At 43.8% G+C, this 17,298-nt stretch overlaps 2 protein-coding genes across 2 annotated transcripts in view; one reads left to right on the top strand and one right to left on the bottom strand.

Moving 5' to 3' along the window:
- LOC145354867 (uncharacterized) overlaps positions 1–15,470 on the top strand; it is a 30,151-nt gene extending 14,681 nt beyond the window's left edge. Inside the window, exon 2 of the mRNA XM_080206417.1 lies at positions 8,629–15,470. Within this exon, the coding sequence (XP_080062543.1) occupies positions 8,735–9,787 (1,053 nt within the window). The 5' untranslated portion in view covers positions 8,629–8,734 and the 3' untranslated portion in view covers positions 9,788–15,470. The remainder of the gene's footprint in view (positions 1–8,628) is intronic.
- Positions 1–17,298, bottom strand: part of LOC145354869 (protein cholesin-like) — a 326,372-nt gene that overhangs the window by 201,261 nt on the left and 107,813 nt on the right. The gene's annotated exons all lie outside the window — the stretch shown is intronic.

The raw sequence follows: 17,298 nt of genomic DNA, 5'->3' as shown, positions 1-17,298 counted from the left end.
AAAAACAGAAGAAAGTTAGCGATCAATCAGGTTTTAAGCAAGTACAGAAAGTAGGATAGAGGGAGTGGGATGGAGAAGGTCTCTGAAAGCTGGACCGACTGTGACAAAAGGGGGTAAAGGTGAAAGACAAAAAAAAGGTAACGGAACAAATAAAGAAACAATAAGGATGGGTCTAGAGGGGGTGTAAATGACAAAAGTAGAAAAAATGGGAGGGAGGGGTTAAATCAGGCTTTAAAGTGCCTAATCAAAAGATTAGGCACTGTTGCTTGACCTTATGTTGAGGTTCACCGCAGTGAGTCAAGGACAGAGGGGTCAATATGAGTGCAACGTGGAGGGTTAAAATATCAGGAAACCAGAAGGTGAGGGTAATGCTTGTGTGCTGAACGGAGGTGTTTACCACAGCATTCATCCAACTCGCATTTGGTCTCTCTATTGTAGAGGTGACCACACTGTGAGCAGAAAATGCACTGTACTAGATTGAAAGAAATGCAGTAATCTTTTGATTTTATAGCTTTTCAGTCTTACTAAGTGAACAATATCAGCAATATCAGGTCATAGACTATAATAACTGATTATGAGAGGGGGTTCAGAATAACCTGTGACTAAAAGATTAACAAATTAGAGTAGAACAAAGACACAAAGTGCCTGGAATATATCTTTCAAAAATACTGTTTGCATAGTTACACATATAACCAGTGTTAGAGAATTAAGTATGTATTTCTGAATATTCTGTATTAAAAACATATACCTTGACCAATGGCACAATGCTCTATGGCATGATAGGACTTAGTCAAGTAAAAAGAACCACATTCTTTGAAACAATACAGCAACAGATGCAGCCCTTATTTGTGTGGTCTTCAGATAATTCGAGCAATCCAAGACAAGTTAATGAATAGGCCGATAAGGAGTTGTTAGGAGACTATGAGAAAGGTTTTCAAATGAACCCACATAATCCCATGCTGTCAGAGAGTAAATATTATTGGCCATGGCAAACAATCCATCCTAATAATGTTTGGCTCACACCCGCTGGGGTGAGCAGAGTGGGCAGTCAAGTTACTTTTGAAAATTGTTTAATTATAATACTTTTCACTTTGAGTGTGATTTTGGATCACCACCAAAATCACCCTCCCTCACTGTGTTGAGCCAGGCCTGAGAAATAAAGGAACATCATTAAGCAGAATACTCACTGCATGAGCCTTTGTATTAGCTGAGAAAGACAGCTTAAGGCTTAGTCTCTGAAGAAAAGCTCCAATACCGATATTCCCAGTTTTTTGTTGGTGATAATTATGCTTCCCTTTTCCTTTAGGAGCATATTTTGTTTCTTTACTTGTTTCATTATCATTCCTTTTTATCATTCCATCTCTACTGCTTTCCACCCCATCACGGGCCTTCCATTTTGCTCTTCCCTCCTTCTCCACCCCCACAATACTTACTCAAACCAACTACATCAATGACTTTTCCCAATACTGATGAAAGGTGATTGACCAGAAATAATAACTCTCGTTTCTTTCTCCACGGATGCTGCCAAACCTGCTGATTAATTCCAGCATTCTTGGTGTTATCCTTTGGATTTCCATCATCCACTGTGTTATGTTTCTGAGTGAAGGCGCTCATTGCCAGCTTTTTTAACGATAGCCCTGATCAGAAGGCTGGTTAACTCATGCTGAGCTTCATTTCACTTCAAACTTTGTTTTGTAGCTTAACCTGCAATTTGAAAACCAGTTTCTTGCCAGAACGTCCAATTACAGTAATGTAATTTCTGGCAACGTATCGCAGCATTCCAAAAATGTCAGCGCGTGTGAGCTCAGTGTAACAAACCTGATGTACTGTCTTTGGCATTTCGGCTAAATACAATGCTGCATTTTTCAGTTGAGTGCTCCAGGGTGATGCCCCACGGTGATTTCTGTACAGCCTCAAAAGATCCTCACAGTGAAAGTTGGCTGCAGCCAAGAGGGAAAGAAATTACCATTTTCCTTAAATTCAATGTAAATACGAAAGCTCTCTCGTCATCACTGCTCTCAAGCGGTATGTTTACTGGGTTAGGGCTCAGTTGGAGTTGCGTATGCAACTCTATGAACGGTATGCTTTGTCTGGATAGCGTGCAAGAAACAATACTTTTCACTGTTAATACATATTACAATAAAAAATCAAATCAAAATCAAAATCCTGGGCACCATATTTTGGGAAGGATAGCCAGGCCTTTGGAGGGTAGAGGAGTTTTACCAAAACATTCCCTGGAACCAAAGAATTTCAGTTTTGTGGAGAGTCTACAGGAGCTGGAATCATTCGCCTTGGAGCAGAGATTGAGAGAGATATTCAAAACGAAGGAAGATTTTAATAGAGTAGACAGGGAGAAACTGTTATAACTGTCATAGAATCCCTACAGTGCAGAAGGCGGCCATTCAGGCCATCAAGCCTGCACCGACAACAATCCTACCCTATCCTCGTAACCCCACCTATTCACCCTGCCAGTCCCCTTGACACTTAAGAGCAATTTTGTCTGGCCAATGAAGTGTTGGTCAACAATGTACTTTTGTTCTTTTGCTTGTTACCATTAACCTGAGAAGAGATTAAACTTTTTTGTTCCAATTTGGAATGTACTGCCTGAAAAAGATGGTGGAAACAGATTCAGTGTGAACTTTCTAAAGCGAATTAGACACATACTTGAGAAGGGAACATTCACAGGGCCACGGGGAAACAGCAGGGCAATGGGACTAATTGGATTGTTCTTTTGAAGAGCCATCACAGGCATGATGAGCCAAATGGTCTTCTCTGCTCTATGACTTTATGATACAGCTTGTCTTCTGTTCCATTTTGTAAAGACCAGTCTCTTACTCCCAAGGTACAGAAAATCACTCACAGGGCAACCTCAACTAAATAGGTTCAAACAGCATGGAGTTAAATTATGAAAAGGACCAGGGATTTTCAAATTCCCGAAGAGGCATGTCTTTGAATAGGGTCATTTAGCCATTATTAAGTATTCTTCCTACTTTATAAGAATAATTACACTTCAGAAAATATATAGTTGGCTATAAAGCATTTAGCAATGTTCTGAGATCATGAAAAGTTCTAGTAAATGAGTGTCTTTCTTTTCTTGAACTTACTTCCACCCAAAACAGCAAATAATCATGCGTTACAAAGGTTCAAATCCAGGTGAGAAACATCAAACAGTTAAAGACACCAGGACCTTAAAAAATACATTCTGTTCAACCACAGGAGTTGTTTAAAAAGGGATATTTCAAAATGATCCAATTTAGTGAATAAAGATGAAAAGAGAATGGACATCTGAAAAATGACTAAATCCAATAGCGTAATCAAAGACGCCACACACCCCGAATATTCTCTCTTTCACCTTGTTTTAGAAAAAATTATTAGGGATAGGATTTATAGTTATTTGGAGTGTAATGAATTGATTAGAAATAGTCAGCATGGTTTTGTAGCGGGTAGGTCGTGCCTTACTAACCTTATTGAGTTTTTTGAGAAGGTGACCAAAGAGGTGGATGGGGGTAAGGCAGTTGACGTGGTATACATGGATTTTAGTAAGGCGTTCGATAAGGTTCACCATGGTAGGCTTCTGCAGAAAATGCAGATGTATGGGATTGTGGGTAATCTAGGAAGTTGGATCAGGAATTGGCTATCAGATAGGAGACAGAGGGTGGTGGTGGATGGTAAATATTCATCATGGAGTGCAGTTACGAGTGGTGTGCCTCAGGGATCTGTTTTGGGGCCACTGTTGTTTGTAATTTTTATTAATGATCTGGATGAGGGTATAGTTGGGTGGATTAGTAAATTTGCTGATGACACCAAAATTGGAGGTGTGGTAGATTGTGAGGAAGGGTGTCATAGTCTGCAGGGAGACTTAGATAGGTTGCAGAGCTGGGCCGAGAGGTGGCGGATGGAATTTAATGCGGAGAAGTGTGAGGTAATTCACTTTGGTAGGAGCAACAGATGTGTCGAGTATAGGGCTAACGGGAGGACTTTGAATAGTGTGGATGAACAGAGGGATCTAGGTGTGTGTGTACATAGATCCCTGAAAGTTGGGAATCAAGTAGATAAGGTTGTCAAGAAGGCGTACGGTGTCTTGGCGTTTATTGGTAGGGGGATTGAATTTAGGAGTCGCAGTGTAATGTTGCAACTGTACACTACTCTAGTGCGGCCGCACTTGGAGTACTGTGTGCAGTTCTGGTCCCCGCATTACAAGAAGGATGTGGAGGCGTTGGAGAGGGTGCAGAGGAGGTTTACTAGGATGTTGCCTGGTATGGAGGGGAGGTCCTATGAGGAGAGACTGAGGGATCTAGGGTTGTTTTCGTTGGAAAGAAGGCGGCTAAGAGGGGATCTTATTGAAACATATAAGATGATTAGAGGTTTAGATAGGGTGGATAGTGATAGCCTTTTTCCTCGGATGGAGAAAGCTAGCACGAGGGGGCATGGCTTTAAATTAAGGGGGGGTAGCTACAGGACGGATGTCAGGGGTAGGTTCTTTACCCAGCGGGTGGTGAGGGATTGGAATGCCCTGCCTGCTGCAGTTGTAAATGCGTCTAGTTTGGGGGCGTTTAAGAGATCTCTGGATAGGTTTATGGACGAAATGGGATTGGTATAGGCTAGTGGGTCATTGTTTTTGTAACTGGTCGGCGCAACATCGTGGGCCGAAGGGCCTGTTCTGCGCTGTAATGTTCTATGTTCTATGTTCTATGTTCTTCCATCGGGAAAAAAAGATGCAAAAGTCTGAGGTCACGTACCAACCGACTCAAGAACAGTTTCTTACCTGCTGCCATCAGACTTTTGAATAGACCTATCATATGTCAAGCTGGTCTTTCTCTACACCCTAGCTACGGCTGTAACATTACATTCTGCCCTCTCTCCTTTTCTTCTCATCCTTATACTGTATGTACAGTATGCTTTGTCTGTATTGCACGCAAGAAACAATACTTTTCACTGTATACTAATACATATGGCAATAATAAGTCAAAAAAATCAAAGTTAACCAAAAACAGAAGATATAATTTCTTGCCATGTTAAATATTTGCTAAATCCACCTGCCATTTAACACGATAAGGAAAAGACACAAAGTGAATTCAATGGATCAGATTTTGCTGCAAGTTCAGCTTGAAGGAGAGTTTCCCTTTAAGTTGAAAGTGCAAGTTGATAAAGGGATGGCAAAGCAACGTTTTAAATCCTGAGCCTATCGAAGTAAGAATAAAAAGATTACTGTCAGAATACCCACCGGTACTGTATTATAAATGTGCTCAGCAAAGAAAATGCATTGCTGGCACCTTATCGCTGAATCATTCAAGTTACACAAGTGAGGCCCTTTCAGTACATCCTAGCTTATTCAGTTAGCAGTACTTGCTTCCCATTATTGCACCCATCTGTCTCGTAGGAGCGGGGAACGGTGTCTCGTAGGAGCGGGGAACGGTGTCTCGTAGGAGCGGGGAACGGTGTCTCGTAGGAGCGGGGAACGGTGTCTCGTAGGAGCGGGGAACGGTGTCTCGTAGGAGCGGGGAACGGTGTCTCGTAGGAGCGGGGAACGGTGTCTCGTAGGAGCGGGGAACGGTGTCTCGTAGGAGCGGGGAACGGTGTCTCGTAGGAGCGGGGAACGGTGTCTCGTAGGAGCGGGGAACGGTGTCTCGTAGGAGCGGGGAACGGTGTCTCGTAGGAGCGGGGAACGGTGTCTCGTAGGAGCGGGGAACGGTGTCTCGTAGGAGCGGGGAACGGTGTCTCGTAGGAGCGGGGAACGGTGTCTCGTAGGAGCGGGGAACGGTGTCTCGTAGGAGCGGGGAACGGTGTCTCGTAGGAGCGGGGAACGGTGTCTCGTAGGAGCGGGGAACGGTGTCTCGTAGGAGCGGGGAACGGTGTCTCGTAGGAGCGGGGAACGGTGTCTCGTAGGAGCGGGGAACGGTGTCTCGTAGGAGCGGGGAACGGTGTCTCGTAGGAGCGGGGAACGGTGTCTCGTAGGAGCGGGGAACGGTGTCTCGTAGGAGCGGGGAACGGTGTCTCGTAGGAGCGGGGAACGGTGTCTCGTAGGAGCGGGGAACGGTGTCTCGTAGGAGCGGGGAACGGTGTCTCGTAGGAGCGGGGAACGGTGTCTCGTAGGAGCGGGGAACGGTGTCTCGTAGGAGCGGGGAACGGTGTCTCGTAGGAGCGGGGAACGGTGTCTCGTAGGAGCGGGGAACGGTGTCTCGTAGGAGCGGGAAGCAGGTGCAGAAAATCGTGGGGATACTGGTAGGAGCTGAATGTGGGTGGTGACAGATACACAGAAGTAATTAGCACAGTTGAGGCAGTGGTCCTGAATATATGACATTAGAGAGCTTGTATCAAGGGAGCATTTTAGAAAGGGCAGGGAATTTAGAGAAGGGATTAAGGCAATTGAGGTGGAGGTTGAATCCTTGAAGGGTCACAGAGATAGTGTATGGATATATCAGGTGGAAATTTTGAATGGAGCATGTGGAGGTGCAGACAATAGGACTTTAAAAGTAAGGGATGGAATGAAGTACACAAAAGGAGGAAAAGAAGGCAGAGGAATTGTGATAGCAATAGAAGTGTGATTTGGTGACTACCACATCAACAATCCAGCTGTTATGAGCAGAGCAGATGGTGAAATTATTGCCAGGTGACAAGGCTTCAGTAAGGCACAAGGTGTCCTAAAGTTGGGCCTTGCTAGTTTGCTGTAAAGTATCTTGCCACCCACAATCTCTGTGAAACTGTCTGCAATACTTTAGTTTAATTTTGGGACATTCAAGCACTTGGGCCTGAATATTTCAGATGCTGGGGACTGGCCTCTCTCTATCTAAAATTCAGCAAGCAACATATCCCGCCAACTCTAACTGCCCCACAGCCAAGTTATCCACCAACAAGCTGCAGATGGGACTTACGCCCCTCGTTCGGGAGGAAGTTGCACCTTAGGGAGCTGCCAATCTGATTGGCTGACAGCTCTCCAAACACTGCAACAGTAGCACTGCAGTGAAAAGAGGAACTACACCAACCTGCCAGAGCCCAAGTGCAGAACTGGAGGATAAGGCAAGCGTAAAAGTGGTCTCAGGTCAGGGTGGGTAATTAAAGGTTAGGGAATCATGGGGGTGGAGGGCAAACGATAAAGGGCCTTGGGGGTGAGTCTGGTGTGGGAGGAAGATCCTGAGGTTACCGAGCCTTTAAGGGGAGGGTGCCCTGTGTCTGATGGGACTTCTATGTGATTAGTGCAAATCATCAGAACTAAAATACCAACTGTTCAAATTGACGTTGAATCTTAGTATAGAAATCCACACTACCAAATATAGGAATTCATGTCACTGACTTAATATGGGAATTCAAGTCACCAATTTAATATGGAAATCCACAATGCCAAATTAATATAGAAATTCATGTTCATTGTCAAATTAATGTGGGAATTCGTACTTCCAAATTAAAATAGGAATCAACATTGCCAAACTAATGTAGAAATTCATACTGCCAAATTAATTTTGAAGTTTAGAGTTTTTAAGGTTTATTTATTGGTGTCACAAGTAGGCTTACATTAACAGTGCAATGAAGTTACTGTGAAAATCCCCTAAAATCCCCTTTGAAATTCACATTGCCAAGTTTGCATTGCCAAATCAAAATAGTAATTCATGTTGTCAAATTAATACTAGAGTTTACATTGCCAAATTAATGTAGGAATTGCCAAATTAATGCGTCACAGGGCATAAGATGTGGGTGGCACAGTGACCCAGTGGTTAGCATTGCTGCTTCACAGTGCCAGGGACCCAAGTTTAATTCTGGCCTCAGGTCACTGTCTGTGCAGAGTTTGGGTCTGCATGGGTTTCCTCCGGGTGCTCCCACATTCCAAAAATGTGCAGGTTAGGTGGATTGGCCATGCTAAATTGTCCCTTAGTGTCAGAGGGACTAGCAGTGCAAATGTGTGGAGTTAGGGGGTGGGACCTGGGTGGGATTGTTGTTGGTGTTGGCTTGATGGGCTGAATGGCCTTCTTCTACATTGATGGGATTCTATGATTCAGGAGCTTCTGCTATTGTCTATGATAAACACCTCAGTGGCTGGGACTTAGTAATTAAAAGCAATCCTTTCAGAAGACTTTTTAGGGCTTGAAATCAATGAATAATTTCCATTGGAATGGATATATGCTCTGACAAAAGAACAGTTTTGCATTTGTATTGTGCTTTGTGTGATCTAGGGATGTCTCAAACACTTTGACAGCCACTGAAGTAGATACTGTTGCAACGTAGGAAACTGAAATTTGAATACTGATTTCCCACAAGCTGCAGAAATAAATGATTAAGTAACTTGTTACTTTATGTTGATAGAAGGACAAATATCAGCCAAGATACTGGAACCTTCCTGCAGTTCAGATAATGCTGCGAGATCATTTACATTTACCCAAGGGTGCAGACAGGGCATCATCTTAACATCTCATTGGAAAGACAGTTCACCCAACAGCATAGCACTCCCTCAGTATCAGAGTGTCATCTAAGATCATGTGTCAAGTAATCAGAAAGGAGTTTGAACCTGTGGCCTGAGACGAGAATGCTATAACTGAATCTGCACTGACATCTAAATGTGTCTTCAGTCCTGTTACAATTCCACCAATGAAGTGTGTTGGTAGATAGAAATTAATTTGTCATCTTTGTCTTTCACAGGTTGAAAACTGGACTCCTGTAATTTTCCTCCGCCCAATTTCCCTAACTGGACACCAGCGATTACAGGATACCAATCGGCTGTATTACCTTGTATGCTGACCTGCGAATGAGGACAGAAGCTACAATGCCTTTGCAAGAAACACGCACTAATGGGATCAATCACTCAGATTCCTTTACCTCTATCCACACTCCCTCAGACCATGGCAATTCCACAAACCTAACATCAGGTTTTAACCACAACATATTCACCGAGATTATGGAAGCAGATAATTTAATCTCAAGGTCCGTTTATATCTATAGCTTGTTTGGACTTGTAGGACTGCTAACGGGCATCTTCATCTTCATCGTTTATGCTCGAAACTACAGAAAGAGAAGGAATTTTGAAGAACTGGATTTCATTCTATTCACTCTGACTGTGGCCAATTTCTCACTTATCCTTTTCTCAATCACTGATCTTGTCAGGCCAGAGCCCGTAAATACCACTGCTCTCGGTTGTGCCATTCTGTCATTTTTCTTCAATGTCTCCTACTTTTACACGGCATACACTCACATCATGATTTCCGTCTTGGCGTACCAGCACCTAATGAGGAGAAAACTGAATAAATGGCTCTTCTCGATCTTGGCTGCAATGGGTCCGAGCATCCTGTTCTCCATTCTGGTCACAACGCTCACTAGGGCTGAGCAAGCCACGCACCCGTCAGTGAACTGCCATGTGGACCCACTTGACGCCCCAGCCGAATACAGCATCGTCAAGTTTTTCTTCGGATTCCTAGTTCCGACAATCATCATTCTTGGCTTCATCCTGCAGGACTGCAGGAAGCGTGTCTGTCCTCGCCCAGTTTTTCTGGCGCTGGTCACGGTGACTTTTATTTGCCACCTGGTTTATAACGTTCTGCTCCTCCTCCGGCAACCACAACAGCTTGCCCGTCCCAAATTCTTGGCGCTGGTGATTATCGGAGAGTTGGTCATGTTTGCTGGGAGCTGCCTGTGCCTGGTATGCATCGCAATTTTTCACAAGATGATAAAAGATGCTGCCGTGGAAGCCATGAAGTGTATCACTGAGCCCTGCCGCAGGTTCAGTGCCAACAGACACCACAATGCCATGACTCCTAACATTGAAATTAAGGTGGGCCATGAAGAAGCTGAATCCCTCGACTAAATTGCTTTGCGCCGCGGGAGGTGAAAGTTCTGCAGTAACCAACTCAAACCACCCAACGGCAAAATCTCACTGCTTCATTTAGTCCCAAATAAAACTATCAAGTTCTCTTTTTTCGTGGGTTTCATCCATTTGACCTGCTTGACTACCCAACAGTCCCAATGAGGGACAGAGTTGGATGACCTGTTACCAGCGTCTAGCCTTTGTCAACACCATTCTGCCAGAAACCATAGTGAGGTGATAAGGGCAACTTTGCCTTTACCTCACTGAGGGGGGATCGAGAGGTGAGGGCCAGGAAACTTGAATGTGGATAATCAGTAAACTCCTGAACACAGTGCTAATAATGGGATGGATGAGGGGTTTAAGTAAGGATTAGGCAAGAGAAAAACACAAGGGTATTGATCTATTCATAAAAATCACATTGGAAAAAGCAAGCATTGTTTTTTTTTCTTCGGACTTAAAACAATAAACTCGTATCTGTGATTTGCAATTCTTTTAACACCAAAATGGTTGCCAAAGAATGTTTGAAGAGCTTGACCAGATCAAACTGCAGTACATCGGTTACAAGTTACAAAGCCATAGCCTAACAATTCCTAAAACAACAGCATTCAGTGCTTCTTTTCACATCCTATTTAGCAAGGAAGGTTGTAGGTTATAGGTTATAAAATGTGCAAAACATAGTAGCTCCAAGGACGCAGAAGAAAATATCCATACTTGATCCCAACAATAAATCTGCAGAACAAGCCTGGCAAATGCCATGGACAATCATTTTAACTGATGGCATTACATTAATCACCAACATTAATGCATTGCTTAATAACACTTGCTGTGTGCAGAAAGTGACAATATTGCACCCTTTATCTTTGTGCTCAAGAAATGGAGTGCGACCGTGTTGGATTGGAAGGATGGCCCTGGGCGAGAGCTATTAGTCAAACCTGGCCTCGCTCCCGAGTCTGCCTGTTGAGAAGGAGCACTTTGAGGAGTTAAGAGGCTGCAGTACCGCCCCTCCAATAGCCAAAATAGCCTTTTAGCTTGAGCAACGATAAAGTACTGCTTCTACAGCTGGGGCCCTGCTCAACCTTTTGGAGCCACAGCTGTCCAACCAAGTAAAGTGTGGTGTGGAAACCCCATTGATCTCGCACTGAGCGGAGAGGTGAACAGGTGATACTGTGCAGAAAGAAGTCAATAGCGATTGCACAGCAGTTGAGCGAGTGTCAGATTGTGAAATGATTGCAAAGCCCATGAAATTCCAAAGACAAAAGCAAATCCTGCGAGATCGCCTGAACACATCAAAATGATGAGGCCTGCTCCTGTGAAAATTGAAACTTCTTTCCTCAAACGCCTTGGTTCCAATCTTAAAAGCCAAAAGCCAAGCCAAATCTTCTCCGCCAGTATCTATGTTGTGAGCGATACTCAAGTTCAGTCAAAAAGAGAGCAACGTTGCTTAATTGTAGGTGAATATAGTAAACATATCAGCTCAACTTAAAGTGCCTGAAGTATCAAATGCAATTGTTTTAGACGTTTGTGAGCAATGCAAATGTTGGGGAACTGGCTTATGATTATCACTAAGTCTTGTGCAGACTGTTCAAATATCCGTGAAGTAGGTAGACTTACAGGGACTGCTAGGGAAAAAAATAGGCCAACATTCATCCACTTTGTCTTCCACCACCCTGGTAATTATATGTTCTGAATATTTACCCATTCATCTACAACAGATGTAGGTATGACATGAGACAAACATTGAATGTTGGACCTTTGGGAACCATCATTCCAAAACTGCCTATTCCTCCTCAAGTAAGCTGCATTTGTTTTTTTCCATTATTCTTTCAAGGAATGTGGGCACCATTGTCAAGGCCAGTCCATCCCATATCACTCTTGAACTGAACATTTCAGTGGGCAGTTAAGAGTCAACCACATTGCTGTAGCTCTGGAGTCACGTGTAGGCCAGACTGGATAAGGGCGGCTGATCTCCTTTCCTAAAGGATATTAGGGAACCAGATGGGTCTTTATGACAATCGATGATTGTTTCATGGTCACCAATACCGAGACCCACTGTACATTTATTTATTGAATTCAAATTCCACTAGCTGTTGTGGTGGGATTTGAACCAGTGTCACCTAAGCATTAACTAGGACCTCTGGATTACTAGTCCAGGGACGTTACCACTTACCACGCATTCTGGGCAGGATTTTACAGCCTTGCTCGGCCCAAGGTCAATGGACCTTTCTATGGTCCATTCCTTGTCTGCTCCGATTCCCATGGCGGGCAGGGCAGTAAAATTCCACCCCATTTCTCAAGATACTCATGTGCTACATCTCATATTATCAATATTGTGACAATATTGTACAATTTTTTGTTTGTTTGCCATATGTTAAATCAGGGCAGGAAATAAAACAAGGGTATCTTAATTACTCCCTATGGGTCACATGCAGCACAAAGGCCTGGCAAATGGTCCAGGAAGCTTATTTTATTTGCATTAGTTATTACAGAATTACCATGTTAAGAATGTGCACTGTTATAAGGTCTTTTTAATTTGTGTACGTTAGTGATTCCTTAGTGCGTTAAAGGTGAGAGGGGCTCTTACCTTCAGCCTCCTTTCCTGCTTTAATTAAAAACTGATCCATCGATCAGCAAAGATTAGGAATGTTTATTCCCTCAGATTATGTTCCTCTTAAATGTACTTTTCCATTAGCCAATGACTTGTGCTAACATTTTATTTTTCCTCTAACAAAGTAATTTAATCAGAATAAAGCAAAGTCATGACTCTGCAGAGTTCATGGGGTTGGTAAAATAAACATTTTTTTAAAAAAAAGAAAGCAAAGATTTTCTCAGCACTGCATTGTAATGAGGTGATAACAGCAGGTATGTCTGCATCAAAGCATTTGTCACCACAAAGTATTGTTACATTATGAAAGCAAAGTATTGCAGATGCTGGAAATCTGAAATAAAAAATAGTGCTGGGAAAACCCAGCAAGTCTGCGAGTATCTTTGGAGAGAGAAACCACTGAATCCCCACAGTGCCAGAAAGGGGCCATCCAGCCCATCGAGTCTGTACCTACTTCTCGAAAGAGCATCCCAACTTCTGCCCTATTCCTGTAATCCGTAACGTTTAGCGTGGCTAATCCACTTAACCTGCAAATATTTGGATTGTGGGAGGAAACCAGAGCACCCGGAAGAAACCCACACAGATTCGTGGAGAGTGTGCAACTCCACATAGTCACCCAAGGCCAGAATCAAACTCGGGTCCCTGGCACTGTGAGGCAGCAGTGCTAACCACTGTGCCAACATGCCATTTTTCAAGTCCAGGTGACTATTCTTCAGAGCTTTTCAGTTTTTTTGCTACATTATCTTTTCTGCACTAAATCTGGTTGCAGGTAGGCAACTGGATGATCTACTGCTGATTTGAAAGTCCGTCACAACTATTCTAATCTTGTTCTGGTTAATTGATGTTACCATATGCTGGTCTAGCCGCTCCCCTCTTTATCATCTTAAACTGAAAACACAACTTCCTGTTAAGAGATGGAGCACCTAGTGTCCATTGACACACCTGAGACATTCCATGTCTACTGGGCACCTTGGGTGCTCCAGTGCATGGAGCAGCATGGTGGCACAGTGGTTAGCACTGCTGCCTCACAGCACCAGGGACCCAGGTACCATTCCCGGCTTGGGTCACTGTCTGTGTGGAGTCTGCACTTTCTCCCCATGTCTGTGTGGGTTTCTTCCGACTATTCCGGTCTTCTCCCACAGCCCAAGATGTGCATCCAAGATGTGTGGATTGACGGTACTAAATTGCCCCTTAATGTTAGGGGGACCAGCTAGGGTAAATGTATGGGTTATGGAGATAGAACCTGGGTGGGATTGAGGTTGGTGCAGATTCGATGGGTCAAATGGCCTCCTCTTGCACTGTTGGATTCTCTCTCTCTCACATACACAGTCTTTCCTTTTCTCAGACAATGTCCCAATTTTTTCTATCCGTGCCACCTGCATCAAGCTGGAAAAAAAAACATCATATTGCCTCAGAATCAGAAATGTCAACCTTTGAATCCTCTCAAATTATGTAAATTAATGCAAAAAGTCAATAAAAGGTATAAATTCTCATCACCAGAGAGAGGGTTGCCATTATATTTTGCTTGCGACTTGTCTGGTGTCACTGCTTTCTCTCACTGTCTTTCTCCCACCATCAAATCCTCATTCTGTCCATTTCCCTAGGTGTATCACGGACCTCAGCTTTTCACCTTTTGGTTCTCAGCAAGAAGACAACATTGTGCAACAAATATTGTCTTGAATTCAAACCACCTGATGGCTTTGTGCAGAAACAAAGTTGTGAACACAAGTGGCACACAGCACAATCCAGTGGCTCAAAAGGAAAACTACAATAAACAGAACTGTTTAGTGTGTAAGATATCATTACACTTCCACCCAGTGGCAAGGATTGCATTGTACAGTAATACAACACTTCACCACATGCAACTTTGAAATAGTTTCCCGCTGGTACATATCAAATAACTAGATGGCAAACGCATCTGCTCAAACTTGGAAACAAGCCTCCTTATCTTTATTATAAAGACTATTCCACTTCCACAATATTCATAGAATCCCTACAGTGCAGAAGGAGTTCATTCAGCTCACCGAGCCTACACCAACAACAATCCCACCTGGGTCCTAGCCCCATCATCCTATGTATTTACCCTGCTAATCCCCCTGACACTAAGGGGCAATTTACCATGGCCAATCAACCTAACCTGCACATCTTTGAAATGTGGGAAAAAACGGAATACCCGGAGGATATTGTTCATTTTCATTCTTCCCTCAGTTCAACCTCTGCTGAAACCCTTATCGCCATCTGCCTCATTTTCCAGTCTCTATATCTCCAAAGAATCACTCGACCTGAACTCCATTTTGTGCTGAGCCTTGACAATTTGCACTTGTCCTGTGCTAAATATTCAGTCAGACCTGTTCCTATGAACCTCCACTGGCTGCTCATGACTCAATGCACTGAACCCAAGATTCTTGTTCAGAAATCTTTTCAGACCATTGCCCTACAATACGCCTGCAGCTTCATCCAACCTGAAACGCAGGGGTGAGCCCTTCACTCCTCCCACTTGTCCTTCCCTCCATCATTCAGCAGATCAGCCAAACTACCTGGAACTCCCTCCCTGAACATTTGCTGTTTCACCAACCTCTTCCTAAAGTCTATGTTCTTCTGCTGTTCCATGTCCGTTTCTGTGCTGTGCGTAAGACGCGAGAACTTGCTTGAAGCAGTCACTGCGTCAGGCTGAACCAAACAAGGCACAATCTGCTTGAATTCTCCATCTCAAAACCAGCCTGCTACGCATCTCTGCATCATGGCCTGCCCCTGCCCCAAATCAGGCTGTCTGCTCCTATCAAAGTATTCCAGATCTTTAAAAGACATTGACATATCGGGTGGGATTTTCCAGCCACGATTGCCCCAAAACCAGAAAATCCCACCCAAGGTCAGCGGACCTTTCCATGGCCCACCACTTGCCCACTCCAATTCCTGTGGCAGGTGGCACAGTAAAATTCACCCTATTGCGTCCCAAGGAACTGTTTGTCACGGCATCAAAAACGCCAACAACTTGCAATTACTTAGCACGTTTGGCATGGTAAAACATGATGTGGAGATGCTGGCGTTGGACTGGGGTAAACACAGTAAGAAGTCTCACAACACCAGGTTAAAGTCCAACAGGTTTATTTGGTTGCAAATGCCACTAGCTTTCGGAGCTTTGCCCCTTTGTCAGGTGGCTCATGCCCCGAAAGCTAGTGGCATTTGCTACCAAATAAACCTATTGGACTTTAACCTGGTGTTGTGAGAATTCTTACATGATAAAACATTATAGGGCATTTTACAATCGTGTTATCAAAGAAAAACAACATTGAGCCAGGTATGGGGATGTCAAGAAAACTTGGTCAAAAAGACAGATTTTAAGGAGCATCTTCAAGGAGGAGGGAGATGTTGAGAAATTTAGGGAGGGAATAACAGAGCTTAAGGCCTAGGCTGGTGAACCTGGTCACCAATGGTGGAGCAAATAAAAATCAGAAATGTAAAGAGGCCAGAACTGGAGATATCTCAGAGGATTATAGGACTGGAGAAGCTCCCAAAAACAACTGGTGGGAATTAAATGTATCGCAAAATAGGCCTTATGGCCCAACAGATCTGATATACACAGAGTGTCGGGGGGATGCTAAATGTTTGCAATGTACAGCCCAGAACGATAATAGAATTACTGCTGTTATCAGTCTTGTACAGGCATTTGCTAAGTAATCAATTAAAGGATGTAGTTACTGAACTGTGTGTGCTGTCTTTTTAATCTGGTCTGATTGATTAACATGGCCTTTTCTGGTCCTGTATGTTCTTACATTCCTACATCATTAGCCTAACTTTAATGCCACACAACCACAAATGCACAAGATAAGGCAAAATACTGCGGATGCTGGAATCTGAAGCATGAACAGAAAATGCTGGAGAATCTCAATACGTCTGACAGCTGCAGTGGAGAGAGAATAGAGCCAATGTTTCGAGTGTGGATGACCCTTCATCAGAGCTGAAGTCCAATTTTCTTTGCCTTCAGCTCTGATAAAGGGTCATTCTGACTTGAACTGTCTGTTCTATTCTCTCTCCACAGATGCTGTCAGACCTGTCGAGCTTCTCCAGCATTTTCTGTTTTTGTTACGAATGAACCAGTTTAGTTCAGTTGGTAGTTATTCTTGCCTCTCAGTTAGACGGTTCAAACTGTTAAACAGGTGAATATCCATTGACTAAGTTCAGCAGCAGAAGTCCTTCTGATGGTTCACAATTGTTTCATTGTGAAAGTAGAGTTCAGTACACAAACTAGTCTTTCTACTAGATCCTGATCCTGTCTGGAAGCACCTACTCCGACTGGGGGAAAAACCCAACCCTTAAAGCTTCAATGACCCTCAGAGAATCATAGAATCCCTACAATGCAGAAGGAGGACATTTGGCCCATCGAGTCAGCACTGACCACAATCCCACCCAGGTCCTATCCTCATAATTCCATTTACCCAAGCGAGTCCCCCTGACACTAGGGGGAAATTTAACATGACCAATCAACCCAACCTGCACACCTTTGGAATTGAGAGCATCACCTGCCCTCTGAAGCTAGTCCTGATTTTCTCTGAAAGTGACCTGCAATTCCCACCTCGTCACAAATGCCACTGCAGACCTCAAATACAATATACAGGCTATGTCAACACTCCAGTCCAGCACTGATGGTGTCCTATGTTATCAGAGGTATCATCCTTCGAGTTGAGTTCCTCTCTGCTTCTGTTTCTGTGAACCGGGGGACATGAAGGATTCCACTGCACTATCACTTAAAGAGGAGGCAGAAATCGGTTGACTGGCCATGCTAAATTGCTTCTTCGTGTCAGGGGGATGTCAGGGAGACTAGCAGGGTAAATATGTGGGGCTACTGGGATAGGGCCTGAGTGCGATTGTTGCCAGTGCAGGCTCGATGGGCCAAATGGCCTCCTTCTGC

The sequence above is a fragment of the Carcharhinus amblyrhynchos genome, chromosome 18 (assembly GCF_965287045.1).
Source record: "Carcharhinus amblyrhynchos chromosome 18, sCarAmb.v2.hapA, whole genome shotgun sequence".
Lineage (NCBI taxonomy): Eukaryota > Metazoa > Chordata > Chondrichthyes > Carcharhiniformes > Carcharhinidae > Carcharhinus > Carcharhinus amblyrhynchos.
The sequence above is the reverse complement of the archived record's forward strand: the minus strand, read 5'-3'. Positions and strand labels throughout refer to the sequence as shown.